The sequence below is a fragment of the Bidens hawaiensis genome, unplaced genomic scaffold (genome assembly GCF_021521415.1).
Source record: "Bidens hawaiensis isolate Kalapana, Puna unplaced genomic scaffold, B.hawaiensis_p1.1 tig00005181_1, whole genome shotgun sequence".
Taxonomy (NCBI): domain Eukaryota; kingdom Viridiplantae; phylum Streptophyta; class Magnoliopsida; order Asterales; family Asteraceae; genus Bidens; species Bidens hawaiensis.
In genome coordinates this window covers 1,163,381-1,181,928 of record NW_027491333.1, presented here as the reverse complement: position 1 = coordinate 1,181,928, position 18,548 = coordinate 1,163,381, and the positions used below count along the sequence as shown (strand labels likewise).

Here is an 18,548-nt window from a genome sequence, read left to right as displayed (position 1 = left end):
TTCAAAATTTTAAGATAGAAACATAAATCGATTTCTTGATCGAATTGATGCTCTTCCAACCTAATGTAATTGGTGGTGTGTCGTGTGTGTGGCTCTTCCCCGATGGGGGCGGTGCCGTTTGTTTTGGGGTTAGTTTACAAAAGTTCACGGTTCGAAAAAAAAGTATTATGGATAAAAAATTCACATATATAAAAATAAGTTAAGTAAAAGAAACAAAACAATGCCAGGACAAAGGATGATCAATAGTAGTAGGGTTCTCATTATCTCCATCTATCAACACACTCTCTTTCAACCTCATTTTCTCCTCATCCTACTAGTGTTTTTTTTAATTTCCTGCTTGTTTTCAAGGCTCCTTATCTATCTTGATTTTCATTTTTCTTTCATATACATGTTACAGGTCACCCTTATGTTTTAATGGCTATCTTGATACCAATGAAAACAAAGGAATTATCATTAGCAATGGCAGAATCTTCATCCATGATTAGAGAGGTACAACAAACTACTGCAAGAAAGAGAGGGAGACCAAGAAAGATAGTGGAGGAGAAAAGTGAAGAAGACTACGAGGAAGAAGAAATAGAAGAAGAAAAACTTCAAGATTTGCAACCAGAGAAAGGGTTGAAGAAAGAAAGGTCAACTAAAGAAAAGTTAAATCAAAATTCGATCAAAGAAGAAGCAAAAGAAGCACCATCTACTACTACTGCTACTAAAGATCAACCAAGAAGAAACAGGAGAAAAAGCAAGCCCAGAAAGAGTTGCTAGAAACTTGTATTAATTCAAAAAAGAAGAAAGAAAAACAGAAAAAACCCTTTAAATTATTTGCCAAAGGGAAGCTTGGGAATTGTAACTTAATTACAATGTTTGATGCAAGTGAATGATATGTTTCTAGAGTTTTCTTGATCTATTATCTTATTGTTCTTTATGGTTACTTTTGATTGAGATGGAACTATTTGTAAGAAAATCAATGACAAAGCCATAACATCTCCTAATTACTGAGAGTTATCATAAGGTTTTATTCTTTATCAGAGCATCTTTATTTCTATTATTAATTAATAATACATATATCAATTCACCCTATCACAAAACATATTTTTGGTTGTGAAATCATGTAAATCTACGTGACCCTTTTTCTCTTCACATTTCACCCTTTCCAAAACAGATGACCTTACATGTATATATGTATTTCTTAAATGTGTTGAACTGCAAAAACGTTAGTTATATTAATTCACTTATGCCGGAGTTTAGGAACTGTAAAGTGACACGTGTATGGTACTAATTACAAGGTAATAGAGTTGCTTATATGTTTGCGAAATCGGGCATCTCTGTTAGCATGTCCTCAAATTTGGCATGTTTCTCCTAGTGAAGTTGTGATGATTATGAATAAAGATGCAAACTGTAAGGTTATTATTCGTATGAGATAATTGATTGCACATACACACATAAAAGCATAAATTAACACAAGGTTTTGTGATCTAGAAGTATCATAAAAGTTAAATTGTCATACATCCCTTACATTTATTTATGTATTTGTTATAAATTTATCCAAACTCTATTTCTCACCTATATATGTAGTAAATTATAATTGTAAATATATCCGAACTCTATTTATATCACCTGTGTTTGTAAATTATAATGTGTAGAAATTTAATATATATGTTTTTAGAAGATTTTAATGGTTGAAAAGTTTTTAAGCCTCAAAAGTTTCAAAAGAAATGCAGGCAAAAGAGAATATGTCTTCCAAGGGAAACAAAGATATGTGACCAATCATCAAACAAGATATTGTTGTCACGTGAAAATATATATTGTTAGATTCTTTTTACCATATGCACGCAAGATGTTATTTACTATGACACAGAAATCAATATATTTTGTCTTTTTATTAAAACTTTCTTTAACTTGTATTTTATTTTGGTACATCGTAAATTCATCATTCATTTATTTATTCAGAAGACATGTATCAGTTTTAAGTGTTTTTCAAACTGTTAAACTTTTAATTTGGTCAAACTTTGTTGAAAATCCCAGTGTGAAAACATATTGCCGAGAATAATAAGTTTTATCATATAAAATACTATACGAAGGAATAAGATATAAAATAAAATTTGTGGTGAGTGGTTATGATGGTGGGTGAGGGACTGAGGTTAGTGGTGAGTGGTGGTAGCGGTAGAGATAGTGGTTGGTGGTGGTAGACGGTGGGTGGTGTTTGGCAGTGGTGGCAGGGGCTTTAAACAAAATTTCTTATAATAATTTTGAAGTGGTTATTCAAACACTAGGTGTTGCTATACGAGTCGTATAGGGGTTATCTGATCCTTATAAAGCAGAATTATATCATAATATGTCAGTGTGTGTCTCGGTTTATACGGGTCATATAGACCCATACATGCCGTATAGACCCTATACGACTCAAATAGACTGAAAAAACTGTCATAAAGTACATTTGTCAGTTATGCACGTATAGCCCATGTAAAAGCTGTATACTTAAACACACCATAAGAGTTGTGTGTGAATATAACAACGGAAAAAACACCCATAAAGCATAGGGCCTTTACTTTTTTTTCTTTTACCATAATATAATAATGTATCATGTGAAAAATTGGTTAAATATTGGGCCTTGGTTTAACTTTTAAAGGCCCAAAATATTAAGTCTTCTTCATTTCTTCATTAAGCACATTACTCATGTTATATATGACCGGTAAATTTAGGTTTTTCAGTTTCAATTCTCTTTTCTTCCCATCTAAAAGACTGTGTATATTACGAGAAATTTTTTGTTCTTAACTTTAAAATTCCCAAACACATTACTATCTTCTTTTTCATCTCAAGTACTTCATTGACTCATACACATACGAATTACCCGCCAGCCATACCCGAGAGAGTGGCAACAATGTTCCCGTAAATTAACTACTACTCGGGCATGGGGTACTCAAGGGTGTCCCCTCCACCATTAAATTTCACGTAACCTTTGTTTTGTTGCTTCCTAATCTTCAAATTTGATCCATTCGTTATTGACCTGCTTTATCTTATTCAAGGGGTTTTGGGATTCCTTATTTCAACCTCCTTATAACTTTTGACAAAAAGTTATAAGTCGTAAAATTGTAACTTATAACTTATATCCCCTCACACCTTTTAACTTTTCCAAACACTTAATATAACTTATTAACTTTTTGAAAAAGTTAGACGTTATATGTAGGGTAAACTAAGTAATCCCAAACAAACCCTTAATTACAAAAATACACATAAAAATAAAACTAATTGATCACTTTTATTTGGATTTTAAAACATCCCCAACACTTAACAAGCGAAAAGAAAATACAAACTTAATGAAAAATACAAGATCGTCCAAACAACAAATCATCACATGGGGTATAGGCTCGATTTGCAATTCAGTACTACCATAAAAGAACGATAAAGGTAGCAACTTTTTACCAACACTTAAGTCGTGTTGCTTAATCATATAACTTAGAAAGCTTATCAATGTTTTCATAACCATAAAGGAGTGGTAATCGTCAAGACCACGTTCTGGTTTGAAGCAGGGGGCACAACTGGGCCATTTTCTCTTTGGCCTGTTACACTTGTACGATCCTTCAGAAATGGTTGACATATGCGTACGTGTGTATACTGGCACAGTATGTGCTAATTAAGTATGTGATCACAAGAAACTATTACAAATTAAAGGTGGTTATCTATAGAGAAATTAATGTACAATAAAAATATGTATAAAAGGCAGTACTCCATACTTAATCTTCGTTTATTTTCAAGCAAACTCATGTAACTATTCACTCCAAAAGTAAAACCAAGGGACAAATTATATAAAAAAAAAAAAGAGAGATTCGTAGCAGGTTAAGTTCTAAATATATGGATGATCACTAACAAAACCAACAATCATGGAAAATAAAAATCAAGAATTAAAATTTTTTTTCTATTTTTGTCGATTTCTAATCATGAATACATCTATACAAGGTTTATAAGTCTAACAAAGATTTGGTTATGTGCGAACCTACACACCTCACGAACGAACACTCAGCGTGGCTAAAAATATGTGCATAAACAAGAGTTTCGAAACCCAATGCCAAAGAATGAAGCAAACATAATCATAGGCATGTACGGAAATAAATCTCCACCAAATCACATAAGAAAATTGCAATGAGTAAACAAGATTTTTAAATGGTTGTAACTTTGCTTGGGTTAAAGGGGTGAAGTTTGTAAAAAAATGGCTAAAAAGTTAAGTTCCGGTTTAGTTAATTTGCTATGCCGACTACATGTTACTCCAAGACTTCAGATATTGTCTTAGTTGTTTATTGTTGGTGAGTCACTACTTTACCGATCACCACGGTTGTTTCCTAGTCGGCTAATTCCAACTACGAGTGAAGTCCCTTGTAGCTCCAAAACGTTCGCTTTCTGTTTTGTATTTCAATTGATTTTAAATGTACACCAATGACAATAACTTATTCTTTTTTGTATTAAAGCACCGAAAACTTCGGGTTTTATGCTACATATTATTTGTGTTCACATATGATGTGTTGAAAAATATTTAAAATGTGTCACATGTCTTTATTATTATTTTCATATTATTGTTTTTTAATTAGTTTGTTATGCTGAGTCATGTAATGCTATTTTTTAGGGATAGCTTAGGATAAGTCAGTAGGTTATGGAGTCCTGGTTTAGTGGGTTGTTTACATCATGTGAACGTTATGTGATCATGTGATCATTGTTGAGTCGTGGGTCTTTGTTTGCCTGCTATTTAAGCAGTGCCTTTGTTATTGAATGATTATCGAGTTTTCTAGTATCTTTGCATATCTTTAACAGTGGTATCAGAGCTAGATTGTGAGGAACGATCAAAAGAAAAACGAGTGATTATGTCTGCTGCAAGTAACATCAATTCTCCTCAACCTCTTCTTCCTGTCTTCACGGGAGAAGGTTATGAGTTTTGGAGTATTCGAGTCAAGACGGTGTTGAGATCACATGATCTTTGGGAGTGTGTGACATCGGTGTTTAATGCCAGAGATACAGATGAAGCCCGCCTTAGAGAGAATCGAAGGAAGGATGCTCGTGCTCTTGCCCTAATTCAGCAGGCAGTGCATGACAACATTTTTTCCAGATTTGCAGCGGCTGAAACAGCGAGCCAAGCATGGACGGTGCTTGAAACTAAGTACAAAGGTGATTCCAAAGTTTTAACAGTGAAACTGCAGAGGCTTCGACGTGAGTTCGAAACCCTACAGATGAAGGACGATGAGGCAGTTTCAGATTTCTTATCCAGAGTGATGAGCATTGTTAATCAAAAAAAGGCGTATGGTGAAGACGTTTCTGATCAGCTCGTAGTTGAGAAGGTACTACGAAGCCTACCCACCAAGTGGGATGATGTTGTAACTGCTATCGAAGAGTCGAAGGATCTCTCTACTCTATCTTTTGACCAACTCATGGGCTCGTTACAGTCCCATGAAGCACGGGTCAATCGTAGCGTGACAATTGTTGAAGAAGAAAGAGCCCTCCAGGCTAGAGAAGTGGTCGGTTCAGGTAATCTCAGGGGAAGAGGACGATCAGGTTCGTGGACGTGGCAGAGGCCGAGGTGGTCAATTTAATGGTCGAGGTAAGAGTGAGGTTCAATGTTTCAATTGTAATCGGATGGGCCACGTTCGTGCAGATTGTTGGTTTGAACCCCAAGTGAATACGGCTGTTGAACAAGAAGATGAAGAAGATGAGTGTCGTTTGTTTATGGCGGTTAGTGAAGATACTCCGGCTCCTAGTATTTGGTTTGTCGACAGCGGGTGCTCCAATCATATGACCGGGCAACGATCATATGATTGGAGCACCCGTTGTCGATAAACCAAATACTAGGAGCCGGAGTATCTTCACTAGCCACCATAAATAAACGACACTCATCTTCTTCATCTTCTTGTTCAACAGCCGTATTCACTTGGGGTTCAAACCAACAATCTGCACGAACGTGGCCCATCCGATTACAATTAAAACATTGAACCTCACTCTTACCTCGACCATTAAATCGACCACCTCGGCCTCTGCCACGTCCACGAAATCCTGATCATTGTTCAAACAGTTGGATGAAACGAAGAAAGTGCAGGTCAATATGGGGACTGGTAAGAGCATTCAGGTTGAAGGAAAAGGTGTGGTACGACTGATGACTGATAATGGAGAGTCAAAAGTGTTGCATGATGTTCAATATGCTCCTGCACTTGGCTATAACTTGCTGAGTGTTGGGCAACTCATGAACACCAGGTACTCTCTCTTGTTCGATGAAAATGCATGTGTGATCACACACAAACGCACCAATACAGTTGCCTATCGCATTGATATGTCCTCTAACAAAGTGTTTCAACTGAAGATCGGCTCTAACTCATGCTCTCAAACTGGTTTTGTTGCTAATACGGATGAGTAAAATTTGTGGCATCGCCGCTATGGTCATCTACATGAAGAAAGCCTTCAGCTTGAGCAATAAAGGGCTGGTACATGGGATGTCCCAGATTGGCCAAGTAACAGATTGTGAAGGGTGTGTACTTGGAAAGGCAACACGAAAACCATTCCCTCATAGCCTTTGGAGGACCTCACATCCATTGCAGCTTGTTCATGCTGGTTTAGTTGGAGCAATTCCAACTACTTCCCTGGGAGGTAACAGGTATTTTTTTCTGTTGACTGATGACTATACACGCATGTTGTGGGTAGGGGTGCAAACGAGCCGAGTCGAGCCCGAGCTCGATCAGGCTCGAGCTCGGCTCGTTTAACTTACACAGGGCTCGAGCTCGAGCTCGGCTCGTTTCGAGCTCTATTTCTAAAGCTCGAGCTCGGCTCGTGAGTAGTTTTTCAAACTCGAGCTCGGCTCGGGCTCGGCTCGTTTACCATTTATTAGTTATTTTTTAATTAATATAATTATTTTTATATATATTTTTCTATTATAATTTTCTGTATAAATAATAAATATTATTTAATTATTTTTATTTATTTTTTATAACATTATATATATATTAATAATTATTAAATATATATTTTAAAAAATTATATAAATGGCAGGCTCGTTTAGGCTCGCGAGCCGACTCGAGCTCGATAAGTGAAGCTCGGGCTCGGGCTCGTTTATTTTACGAGCTTACTTTTAGGCTTGAGCTCGGGCTAGGGCTCGGGCTCGATTAAGCTCGGCTCGTTCGAGCTTTTTAACGAGCCGATCTCGAGTAGCTCGCGAGCAGCTCGGCTCGTTTGCACCCCTAGTTGTGGGTGTATTTTCTAAAAGAAAAATCAGAGGCCTTTGAATACTTTAAACGATTTAAAGTGAAAGTTGAGAAGGAAAGTGGAAGGCAAATTGTTAATTTGCGTACTGATCGTGGGGGAGAGTTTTTATCTAAGGAGTTTATTGATTATTGTCAAGTGCATGGAATCAATCGTGATCTAACGGCTCCCTACACACCAGAGCAAAATGGGGTAGCAGAGAGAAAGAACCGTACAGTGGGGGAGATGGCTAATTGTATGTTACAGGAGAAAGGTTTATCAAAGGAGTTTTGGGGTGAAGCAATCGCTACCGCAGTGTACGTGATCACCTTAAGTGCAACGACAGCCTTAAACAATGCCACTCCTTATGAAGTGTGGTATGCTCGCAAACCATCAGTAAGTCATCTTAGTGTCTTCGGTTGTATTGCTTATGCCTTAAAACCTGCTCAGTTGAGGAAGAAATTTGATGCAAAATCTGATAAATGTATTTTTATTGGTTACTCTCCTAACTCAAAGGCTTATAGACTGTATGGCCCTATTATAAAACGAGTTGTTATTAGTAGAGATGTTGTTTTTAATGAACAAGGCAGGTGGATGAGTGAAGACACTAATGATAATCCTCATGAAGTCCTTGTTCCTGGTGGTGTATGGTCGAATGATGGGGATTGTTTTGCTCCCTCAAGTTCAGGTCCAAGGTCCAACCAAAGTTCTAGTTGCAGGTCTGAAACAAGTTCTGGTTCTGGTTCATCTCTTAGTCCAGACCCAGGTTCAAGTCCAATTACTCCATCACACTTAACCGTACAAGTATCTTCCAACACAAGTGGTTCAAGTGTGAGCAGCGATTCTGCTCATAGAGTACGCTCTCTAGATGGTATTTATGAAGTCACTTCTCCTATGTCCGAGAATGATGAGGCATGTCAATTTTCTCTGTCATCCTTGGAACCGACTTCATATATTGGCGCCTTGGAAGTTGAAGAATGGAAGTTAGCTATGGAAGATGAGCTAGCATCATTAGAGAAACATCACACATGGACCTTGACCGATCTTCCTGAGAGCAAGAAGGCAATTGGTTTGAAATGGGTTTTCAAACTAAAACTGCAGGTTGATGGTCAGGTACAAAAGTATAAGGCCTGTTTAGTTGCCAAAGGGTACTCACAAGAAAGCGGGGTTGATTATGAAGAAACGTTTTCGCCGGTGGCACGGTTTGAAACTATTCGTATTGTCTTAGCATTGGCAGCTCAAAAAGGGTGGACAGCATATCAGTTTGATGTGAAATCTGCGTTTTTAAACAGGGTTCTCAAAGAAGATGTCTATGTAATGCAACCACCTGGGTTCGAAATTAAAGGAAAGGAATACAAGGTGTTCAAGCTCCATAAGGCATTGTATGGACTGAAACAAGCTCCACGGGCTTGGTACAATCGGATTGACGGGTATCTAGTGCAACATGGTTATAAACGGAGTCAAAATGAGCCAACTTTATATGTGAAGCGAGGTACTGGTGCTGATTTTATTATTGTATGTGTTTATGTTGATGATATTGTGTACACTAGTTCATCAACTAAACTACTGTGTGAATTTAAAGAAAAGATGATCAAAGAATTTGAAATGACTGATATTGGGAAGCTGAGTTATTTCCTTGGGTTGGAAGTTCACCAAGGAAAAGATGGTACTTTTTTGTCACATAAAAAGTATGCCAAGGATTTGCTTATGAGGTTTGGGATGGCTGGTTGTAAGATTGCTGCAACACCGATGAACACTGCTGAGAAGTATCAATCTGATGATGGTGGAGAGCCGGCTGATGCCTATAAATTCAGAAGTGTGGTAGGAGGTTTGATTTATTTAACACATACACGTCCCGATATTGCTTTTGCTGTAGGTGTTATTTCTCGCTTTATGCACAAACCTTCTGTGTATCATTTTGGAGCTGCAAAACGAGTATTAAGGTATGTTGCTGGTACTATAGGGTATGGATTATGGTATGGTAAAACAAAAAAGTTGCAGCTAACTGGGTATACGGATAGTGATTGGGCAAGCTCGGTTGATGATAGAAAGAGCACTTCTGGTAACATGTTCACGTTTGGAACTGGGGCTATTTCATGGAGCTCTAAAAAGCAAGATGTGGTGGCACTTTCAACCACAGAGGCTAAGTATATTGCAGCAAGTGCAGCAGCATGTCAAGCTTCATGGGTTACAAAATTGTTAAGGGAATTGTTTCAAGATCAGAATGAAGCTACACCAATTTTTTGTGATAATGTGTCTGCAGTGTTCCTGTTAAAGAATCAAGCTTATCATGCAAGGAGCAAGCATATTGATATCAAGTTTCACTTCATTCGAAGTCTGGTAGAAAGCCAACAGATTGAATTGAAGTCATACTACACACAAGAACAGGTGGCTGATGTGTTCACTAAAGCATTGGGGCTGGAACAGTTCGTTTATTTTCGAGAAAGGCTTGGAGTTGTGACACTTTGAATTATGGGGGAGTGTTGAAAAATAATTAAAATGTGTCACATGTCTTTATTATTATTTTCATATTATTGTTTTTTAATTAGTTTGTTATGCTGAGTCATATAATGCTATTCTTTAGGGATAGCTTAGGATAAGTCAGTAGGTTATGGAGTCCTGGTTTAGTGGGTTGTTTAGATCATGTGAACGTTATGTGATCATGTGATCATTGTTGAGTCGTGGGTCTTTGTTTGCTTGCTATTTAAGCAGTGCCTTTGTTATTGAATGATTATCGAGTTTTCTAGTATCTCTGCATATCTTTAACATGATGATGGTCAATCCAAAACACGATATAAACATGAATTTACATGTGTATGTTTGAGTAAGAATTGATGTCTTTCTTACATGCATTGTATATGGGTTTACTTTGCTAGTCAACTAACTTGGCACAAATATATGATTTTTAATCTAAGAGTAGTTTAAATGACTTCTTTGTCCCCATTCTTATAATTTAACTAAAAAATATATTTGTTCTCTAAATTTAGATGATCTATTAAAAATTCCCCACATATCATTTTTATACATTCATCTTTGTTTAATTGAATAGTATTTTTATTCTTAACATAATTTTCCTGTTTCACGCTAACAAAAATCTACAATGATGCATTTAGAAAATACATGGTGAGTGGTTATATTTAGAGATTCATTTTAGGAACTCTAAACCTTTTTACCTAGATGTATGAATAATTTAGAGCATTTTTAATACTTTATTTTTATTTTTAAAATTTAATTAAAAAGCATAATTTTTTTAATTTATATATAATTTTCTAAAAATCTCCCCAACACATTCTCTACTCTCATCTCTATATTCATTTTTTATTATTTTTTCTCTTTCTTACATTGTAATCTTTAGTTTTAACTATTTTGTCTTATTATCATTTTCAATATAAATTGATTTCTAACATATGTTTATAGAATGATAGTTGGAAATGGAATGTTGTGGCAACACTCTAAATTTAGAGAATTCCTATACCATTTTACTAAAATTTAAAAATAGAGTTTGAAGATAGGGAATGAATTAGAGTGGTTATTTAGATAATTTTTCTAAAATTTAGAAATAGAGATAGGTATATAGAACCCATAGGGAATGCTCTTAGAGCATTCTCATCCCATCTCTATAATTATGTGAGAGAAATTTGCAAATTATAGGGTGATGTTGTGAGTGATTGTGAATGTAAATTATAGGATGGAGAGAGAAATGCAGTGATTTTTTTGTAAATTTGGGGAATTGTTTGCCCCTATTTGTTTTTTAATATTTGTTGGATTGATTGTGAGTAGAGGAAAGAAAAAACTATAATGATAAAGATACAAAAAATATTATTTAATTAAAAATGAGAGAAATTTAGTGTTTTTTAGTGTAATTATATTGATATGGATGGAGAACGAGTTGAGACTAAACGTGTTATAAGGCAACTTTTTGTGATGAGCTTTCAACGTCAAGTTAAAGAATCATATCACTGTCAAGTTAAAGAATCATATCACACAAATCCATCGTGATTTGCTTCCACTTCCACTCGGGAAGTTAGTTTTAATTAACTCTGATATTTATAACTGTATTTATGAGTAAATTCAACATCCAAGTAGGGCACCGGTAAGGGTTTGTATCATAGTGTATTGTGTGGGTTCATATCATTTATTATGTAGGGATTATTTTTTACTGTGTATGTTCATATATTTATTGTGTAGGTGGTATTTCAAATTATATATTGTGTAAGTCCATGTATTTTATTATGTAGGGAGTATTTCACTATGTAGGGAATGTTAGTTCATTTCAGTTTCTTCAACATGCAACTAATATTACGTGTGTAGGATAATTTCGCTTACTAGGTAGGGTATGTAAGAAAAATCTTTACTTTGTTAGGTGTGTAGGATAATTTTGTTTACTATGTATGGTGTTTAGGATAAAATCTTTATTGTGTGAGGTGTGTATTTGTTTACTATGTAATGAATATAGGATAAAATTTATATTATGTAGGCAGTGTAGTATAATTTTATTTACTATGTAAGGTATGTAGAATAAAATCTTTAATGTTTTGGGTGTGTAGGATAATTTTATTTATTATATACGGTATTTAGAATAAAATCTTTACTATTTTAGGTGTGTAGGATATTATTATTAACAATTTAATGTGTATGGTGTGTAGGATAAATATCGAAAAAACGATGTTGGTGCTAGAATTTTGGGAGCGTGAACAGAGACATTTTTGTGTTTTGAACATTGAATCAAAGAAACATATGAATTAAAGTCAACTCAAACCTCTAAAAAAATTAATAAAAAATCAAAGTCAATCAAAACCTTTTAAAAATTAAAAGTTACCAAATATATATTTAGGATAGATTAATAGTATTCTCTTACATATAATTTAAAGGAAAATTAAATATATATATATATATATATATATATATATATATGTATATACTAAGTTAAGAACCCGTGTATTACACGGGTTGGACAATGAAAACGGTATAATTGATAAATTTTTAAATACGTTATATGGTTAAAATTACGTATTACATATAATATTGAAAAATGAAAAGTTCATAAATCTCTAAATTACAAATAAGTTGCAAGTTTTATACATACAAATAAATTGCTACAGTTTTACCGAAACATTAACAAACCATATGTTATATAACAACAAAGCATATACAATTTTATTTATATTTGAACTAATTACTGGTTTTCCTAACCATTGATGAGGTCATCTGATGTCCAATTATTACTTCTACTATTACATGCAATTCACAACAAACAATAACCAAACTAACCATGATTTAATACCCAACACTTTTCTCATTCATTCAGTTTGATTTGTACATTCATAATCAGTCAATATCAATAGATCGAAAGAGAGAGAGAGAAAAAAAGGAAAGAAAGATTAGCTAAATTCATTTCAGCTCGATTTCAAAATTTTAAGGATTTTGTATTCATATATGACACCCATATTTCTAATCAAAATATTGGACAAGGAGTGTTCTGTAACACCCGTAACCGTGGCGGAAACGTAAACGGAATGCAACAGACACCTCTGATATCAACCACATTGTTTATAAAGAAAACTGAATACATTAATATACTTCAAATTACATTATCTCATATTTCATTATCGTCTAGGTGATACACACATCATACAATACGATACATAATTCTATTTAATATAATGTATCATAACATCTCGCACACAAATCTTACACACATCAAGCACTTAGAACGTAAGCAATCACTTCATCTTAATCGTACCTGAAAAGCATGTGAGAAAACGGGTCAACTACGAATAGTTGGTGAGTTTCACAATTTGAGTAAACCATGATAAATCAATATCATAATATAATATTATCGATGTAATTATGCTGAGCCCACAAGTGAAACCTCTGACAATCCACACACAACCCCGTGGCATACTCCGCCCACGGACCTGCCCCAAACCGCTATGCCTAACATTACATAGCAAAATATATAACAACAAAATAGACATGTGCAACTGGCTGGGAAACATCAGCAAATCCATGCCAGACCAGTTGGGTTTGTCAGACCAATAGTACTATTCACACTCTACCGGCTTTCAGTTAATCACTCGTGTTGCGGGGCCTTACAATGTTAGCAACTCAGACAATTACCATCTTAGTACATTTCCGTACGATTCCCGTACAATAAAATATATATAAAGACACGCAAATCCATGCGTTCAGTATGTACTTAAACATTTCAGTAGTAACATGCTTCCGCCCCGAGAAAATATTTAAAAACAATTCAGAAAAAGGGGCTCGTGAAACTCACCTTAGCACATGCAAGCAGGTAACAACAGTCATTATTAGTTAACACGTCCAATCTGTAATATGATCCCTACGATCGTTATTATACAATTATTGTTTATATAATCTTTAACCGTGTTAACCGGTACATCTGGGGACACTGTTAACCCAGTACTGTACCTATTCCGGGGGCAATGTTAACCCAGAAACACTTCTCCGGACTCAGATTGTGATATCGTTTAGAGTTCAATAGTCAAAATTACTATTAGTTTGTTTTCCCCGTTTTGCGTGCCTAGCACGGTTATCCGTTTTTACGTTTCAAAAATGAGTTTGGTCACACACGACCCGAAAATAGTGGTTGACTGATAATTTAATTAAAGTTGTGAAATTAGAGCTCGGTTTAGACGCCCCGATTGGCCGCGGGACCCGTTTCCGTCTTTAGTGCACCGGAAACTGTTTTATCGGACAAAATTACCCAAATCATCCGAATTATTTTCGGATGATTTATTTTTACTTGTTTAACTCGGTTATATGAAAATAGTTCATTTTTAGGGTTTTTATACACCAATCAGCTCGTTTAGGCGAACTTTACCGGTTTACGCGTTTTAAACTTTAAAAGTTTGTTTTTATTTTCTTTTTAGCACAAATAATTATCCGTTTAGACTCGGATCTTGAAATTTTGCACAAATCACTTTTTGACAGTGGGGAATTTTATAAAAATATTTCCAGAATTAATTTTTATATTTAAAATTTATTTATCTATTTTTAAACACCATTTAAACACTAAATATGTCGTAAATACCCAACGACCTTAGAAAAATCCCAAATTTTTCCTGGATGACCCCTGCCATCCACATAGTCCCCTGTAATTTTTCTAGAACCAAAATCTTATTTTACATGCCATTTTCACTAAAACCGAGCTAGAAAACCCTAGAACTCGTTTAACCGAAAAGCCTACTTAGACTTCTCCAACTGACCTAAAATTTTGTGTGTGACTTATAAATGTTATAAAAAGCTTATCTGGAATTTTACAGAATTTTTCATGATATTTACCTATTTTTCACCATTTTTAGCCAAAACCGAGCATTAAATTCACCAAATATTCATCCTTTGTCCAAAAATTACCAATATTTCACAGATCTCATATTTTCATGTGTAGATTATCTCTGTGAAATTTCGTAGCCTAACTCTAAACGTACCACAATCTGTCCAAAACACTCATAACCGAACATAAACCGAATATACCTTTTATTTTCCGCCACTACAAGCTACACACTCGTCTTTCCGCCTTATCTATCACTAAATACAGAACCTACAACCAACATACCACAATACCAAGCAAGTTACACTCACAATCAAGCCTCTTACACTATAGTTTTGGTTATTGTTTCAAAACTAAAGTTTAAACCGTAAAAATTCGTTTTTGGTTCGTTTAACTCCTTTCTTGGACCAAGATCCCTTGTATAACCCGTATGCATCACTTGATCATGCAAGAATCGGTTTCATCTCGGGTTTTCACCCTTTTTCACTTGAAACCTCATTTCCTTGCAAATAAACTCAAGAAACGAAGATGAACACGTAAATAACTCGATTTTTACCTCGGTTTTCTTGCTAAAAATCTGAGTTTTTAGATCATAATGTTGAGAGAGAAGGAAGATTGTTGAATGTTTTGTTAAAAAAAATAATAGGGAGAAGGGGTTATCCCCCCCTTATCCGATCGGACCACAAGGTGAGGTGGGGTGGGACCCACCTTTCCATTCTTAGCCACCCATTTAGATTTCGGCAATCTGGATAATGTTTTGGATAATCTAGTTCATTTCGTTTTTCGGTTAAATGTTTAATTCGGCTTAAAACGAGGCTAAAACGGTCGTTTTCGGCTTAAAAATGAAATTTATATAAAACCACTTTAAAAACTTTAAAAACTTAAACCATGACTTTCATTAACTTAAAACATCTTATTATTAATAATTGCGCATCTTTTTCGGCTTGATCGATCGTCTCTTGCTTGGTTTGGTATTAAAGGTTTCGTTTAACGTACCGACGTACCATTAAATCGAAATTCTTTTTATGTGCTTTAATTCACTTATCCCGAAGCTTTAACACTTCATAAACATCACTAAATATTATATATCTCGTCTATAATGTAATCCTCGATTCGTTCGGGTTTCAATAACTATCGATCGATTAATCGCATATTCAATATGATGAATTATATATTCACGTACAATCAATACAGTGAACCATGTATTCTCGTATAATTACTATGGTAATTCATGTACCCGACCTTAAATATAACGTAACTATTGTCTACCGGTTAGGGTATACCTGGTTTCGTCGGAATCGTTACATTCTCTCCCCGTTAATAAATTTCGTCCTCGAAATTTTACACGCCCACTATCCCCTTCCGAGAGAAAGGTGGGGGTTTTTCCTTCAGAATTCACCCTCGCGTTACCAGGTATAATCTGGTCATCGCTGTGAATTCCACGTAATCTTAATCAATAAAGCTTGGTGTGTCCAAACTGTTTAGTTTTCCCGTCTACTATCTCTACGGAATTATTTATGGTATCAAGCATGTCTTCTATGAGTACCTCCATTACTGGTACTTTCGTTGCCTCATCGCTTAGGTGCTTTTCAATCCGTATACATGGCAAAACGTCATGTATAGTACTTAGCCCCTGAAGTACTTTAATCGATAAACTAAATGACCAATCATGGAGATAGTCTCATGAGGTCCAATATATTAAGGAGCTATTTTCGGGTTTGCCAAACCTTATATCACCTCTCTAAGGTGATGCCTTAAAAATGCCTTGTCACCTCTTTCCAGTGACAATGGTTTCCTATGAATGTTGGCATAAATCCTTTGCCAATCTCGCGCTGCTTTCAACTTATCTTAAATATTATAAATCCGATTGGTTGTTTCTCGAATCAATTCAAATCTTATGGCTTGATTGACGCCCATTTTCAATTTAACAAATTGGTGATAATTACTTCACCCATAGAAAGCTTCAAGCTCTCGATGCTTCCTTCCCCGCCTTCCAATAATGGAAGTAGGATGACTATTTCGATCTGAGATAATTGAAAATGGTACTCCACGACGAGATACCATTTCACCATCATGAATTTGGGCGAGAATTCATTGTGGTAATCGTCATGGATTGGGATGAAATGCGAGGATTGGTTAATCGATCCGCGATTACCCAAATTGCATCATGTCCTCGGGACGTCTTAGGGAGATGTGTCACAAAATCCATCGTGATTTGCTCCTACTTCCACTCGGGAAGTTAGTTTTAATTAACTCTGATATTTATAACTGTGTTTATGAGTAAATTCAACATCCAAGTAGGGCACCGGTAAGGGTTTGTATCATAGTGTATTGTGTGGGTTCATATCATTTATTATGTAGGGATTATTTTTAACTATGTATGTTCATATATTTATTGTGTAGGTGGTATTTCAAATTATATATTGTGTAAGTCCATGTATTTTATTATGTAGGGAGTATTTCACTATGTAGGGAATGTTAGTTCATTTCAGTTTCTTCAACACGCAACTAATATTACGTGTGTAGGATAATTTCGCTTACTAGGTAGGGTATGTAAGAAAAATCTTTACTTTGTTAGGTGTGTAGGATAATTTTGTTTACTATGTAGGGTGTTTAGGATAAAATCTTTATTGTGTGGGGTGTGTATTTGTTTACTATGTAATGAATATAGGATAAAATTTATATTATGTAGGCAGTGTAGTATAATTTTATTTACTATGTAAGGTATGTAGAATAAAATCTTTAATGTTTTGGGTGTGTAGGATAATTTTATTATTATCTACGGTATTTAGAATAAAATCTTTACTATTTTAGGTGTGTAGGATATTATTATTAACAATTTAATGTGTATGGTGTGTAGGATAAATATCGAAAAAACGATGTTGGTGCTAGAATTTTGGGAGCGTGAACAGAGACATTTTTGTGTTTTGAACATTGAATCAAAGAAACATATGAATTAAAGTCAACTCAAACCTCTAAAAAAAATTAATAAACAATCAAAGTCAATCAAAACCTTTTAAAAATTGAAAGTTACCAAATATATATTTAGGATAGATTAATAGTATTCTCTTACATATAATTTAAAGGAAAATTAAGTATATATATATATATATACTAAGTTAAGAACCCGTGTATTACACGGGTTGGACAATGAAAACGGTATAACTGATAAATTTTTAAATACGTTATATGATTAAAATTACGTATTACATATAATATTGAAAAATGAAAAGTTCATAAATCTCTAAATTACAAATAAGTTGCAAGTTTTATACATACAAATAAATTGCTACAGTTTTACCGAAACATTAACAAACCATATGTTATATAGCAACAAAGCATATACAATTTTATTTATATTTGAACTAATTACTAGTTTTCCTAACCATTGATGAGGTCATCTGATGTCCAATTATTACTTCTACTATTACATGCAATTCACAACAAACAATAACCAAACTAACCATGATTTAATACCCAACACTTTTCTCATTCATTCAGTTTGATTTGTACATTCATAATCAGTCAATATCAATAGATCGAAAGAGAGAGAGAGAGAAAAAAAGGAAAGAAAGATTAGCTAAATTCATTTCAGTTCGATTTCAAAATTATAAGGATTTTGTATTCATATATGACACCCATATTTCTAATCAAAATACTGGACAAGGAGTGTTCCGGTTCCAATCGGCCCATACGAAATTAGTCATTTTGACTTTCTACCCAACTCGCTTATGATTTTGATCTTGTAAATAAGGTTTTTTTTGGTCAAAATAACTTAGAATAATTTGATCAATTGGTTTCTACCAAACTTTCTAATGTTTATGATCATGTTTTTATCATGTTAACATCCAAATTTGTCATTGACAAAGGGGATCTATTGCACACAATTTGGAACAAAATATAAACCAAGAGTCAATATACTTCAGGTTTGTGAGAAGAGTAAATAAGTCATTTGGGCAATCATAATCAATAAAAGGGATGGTGCAATGAACAAGACTTTATAATATGAATCAAACTCCCTTAGTTGTAATCCACAATAAGACTAGAT

The 18,548-nt window shown here is 34.6% G+C and overlaps 1 protein-coding gene across 1 annotated transcript; it reads left to right on the top strand.

The window, feature by feature from the left end:
* Positions 1-4,847: 4,847 nt before the first annotated feature.
* On the top strand, positions 4,848-5,814 carry LOC143629310 (uncharacterized). Its single transcript, XM_077098618.1, has 2 exons — positions 4,848-5,532; positions 5,633-5,814. Exons 1-2 carry the CDS (start codon positions 4,848-4,850, stop codon positions 5,812-5,814), a joined length of 867 nt encoding a protein of 288 aa, XP_076954733.1.
* Positions 5,815-18,548: the final 12,734 nt, after the last annotated feature.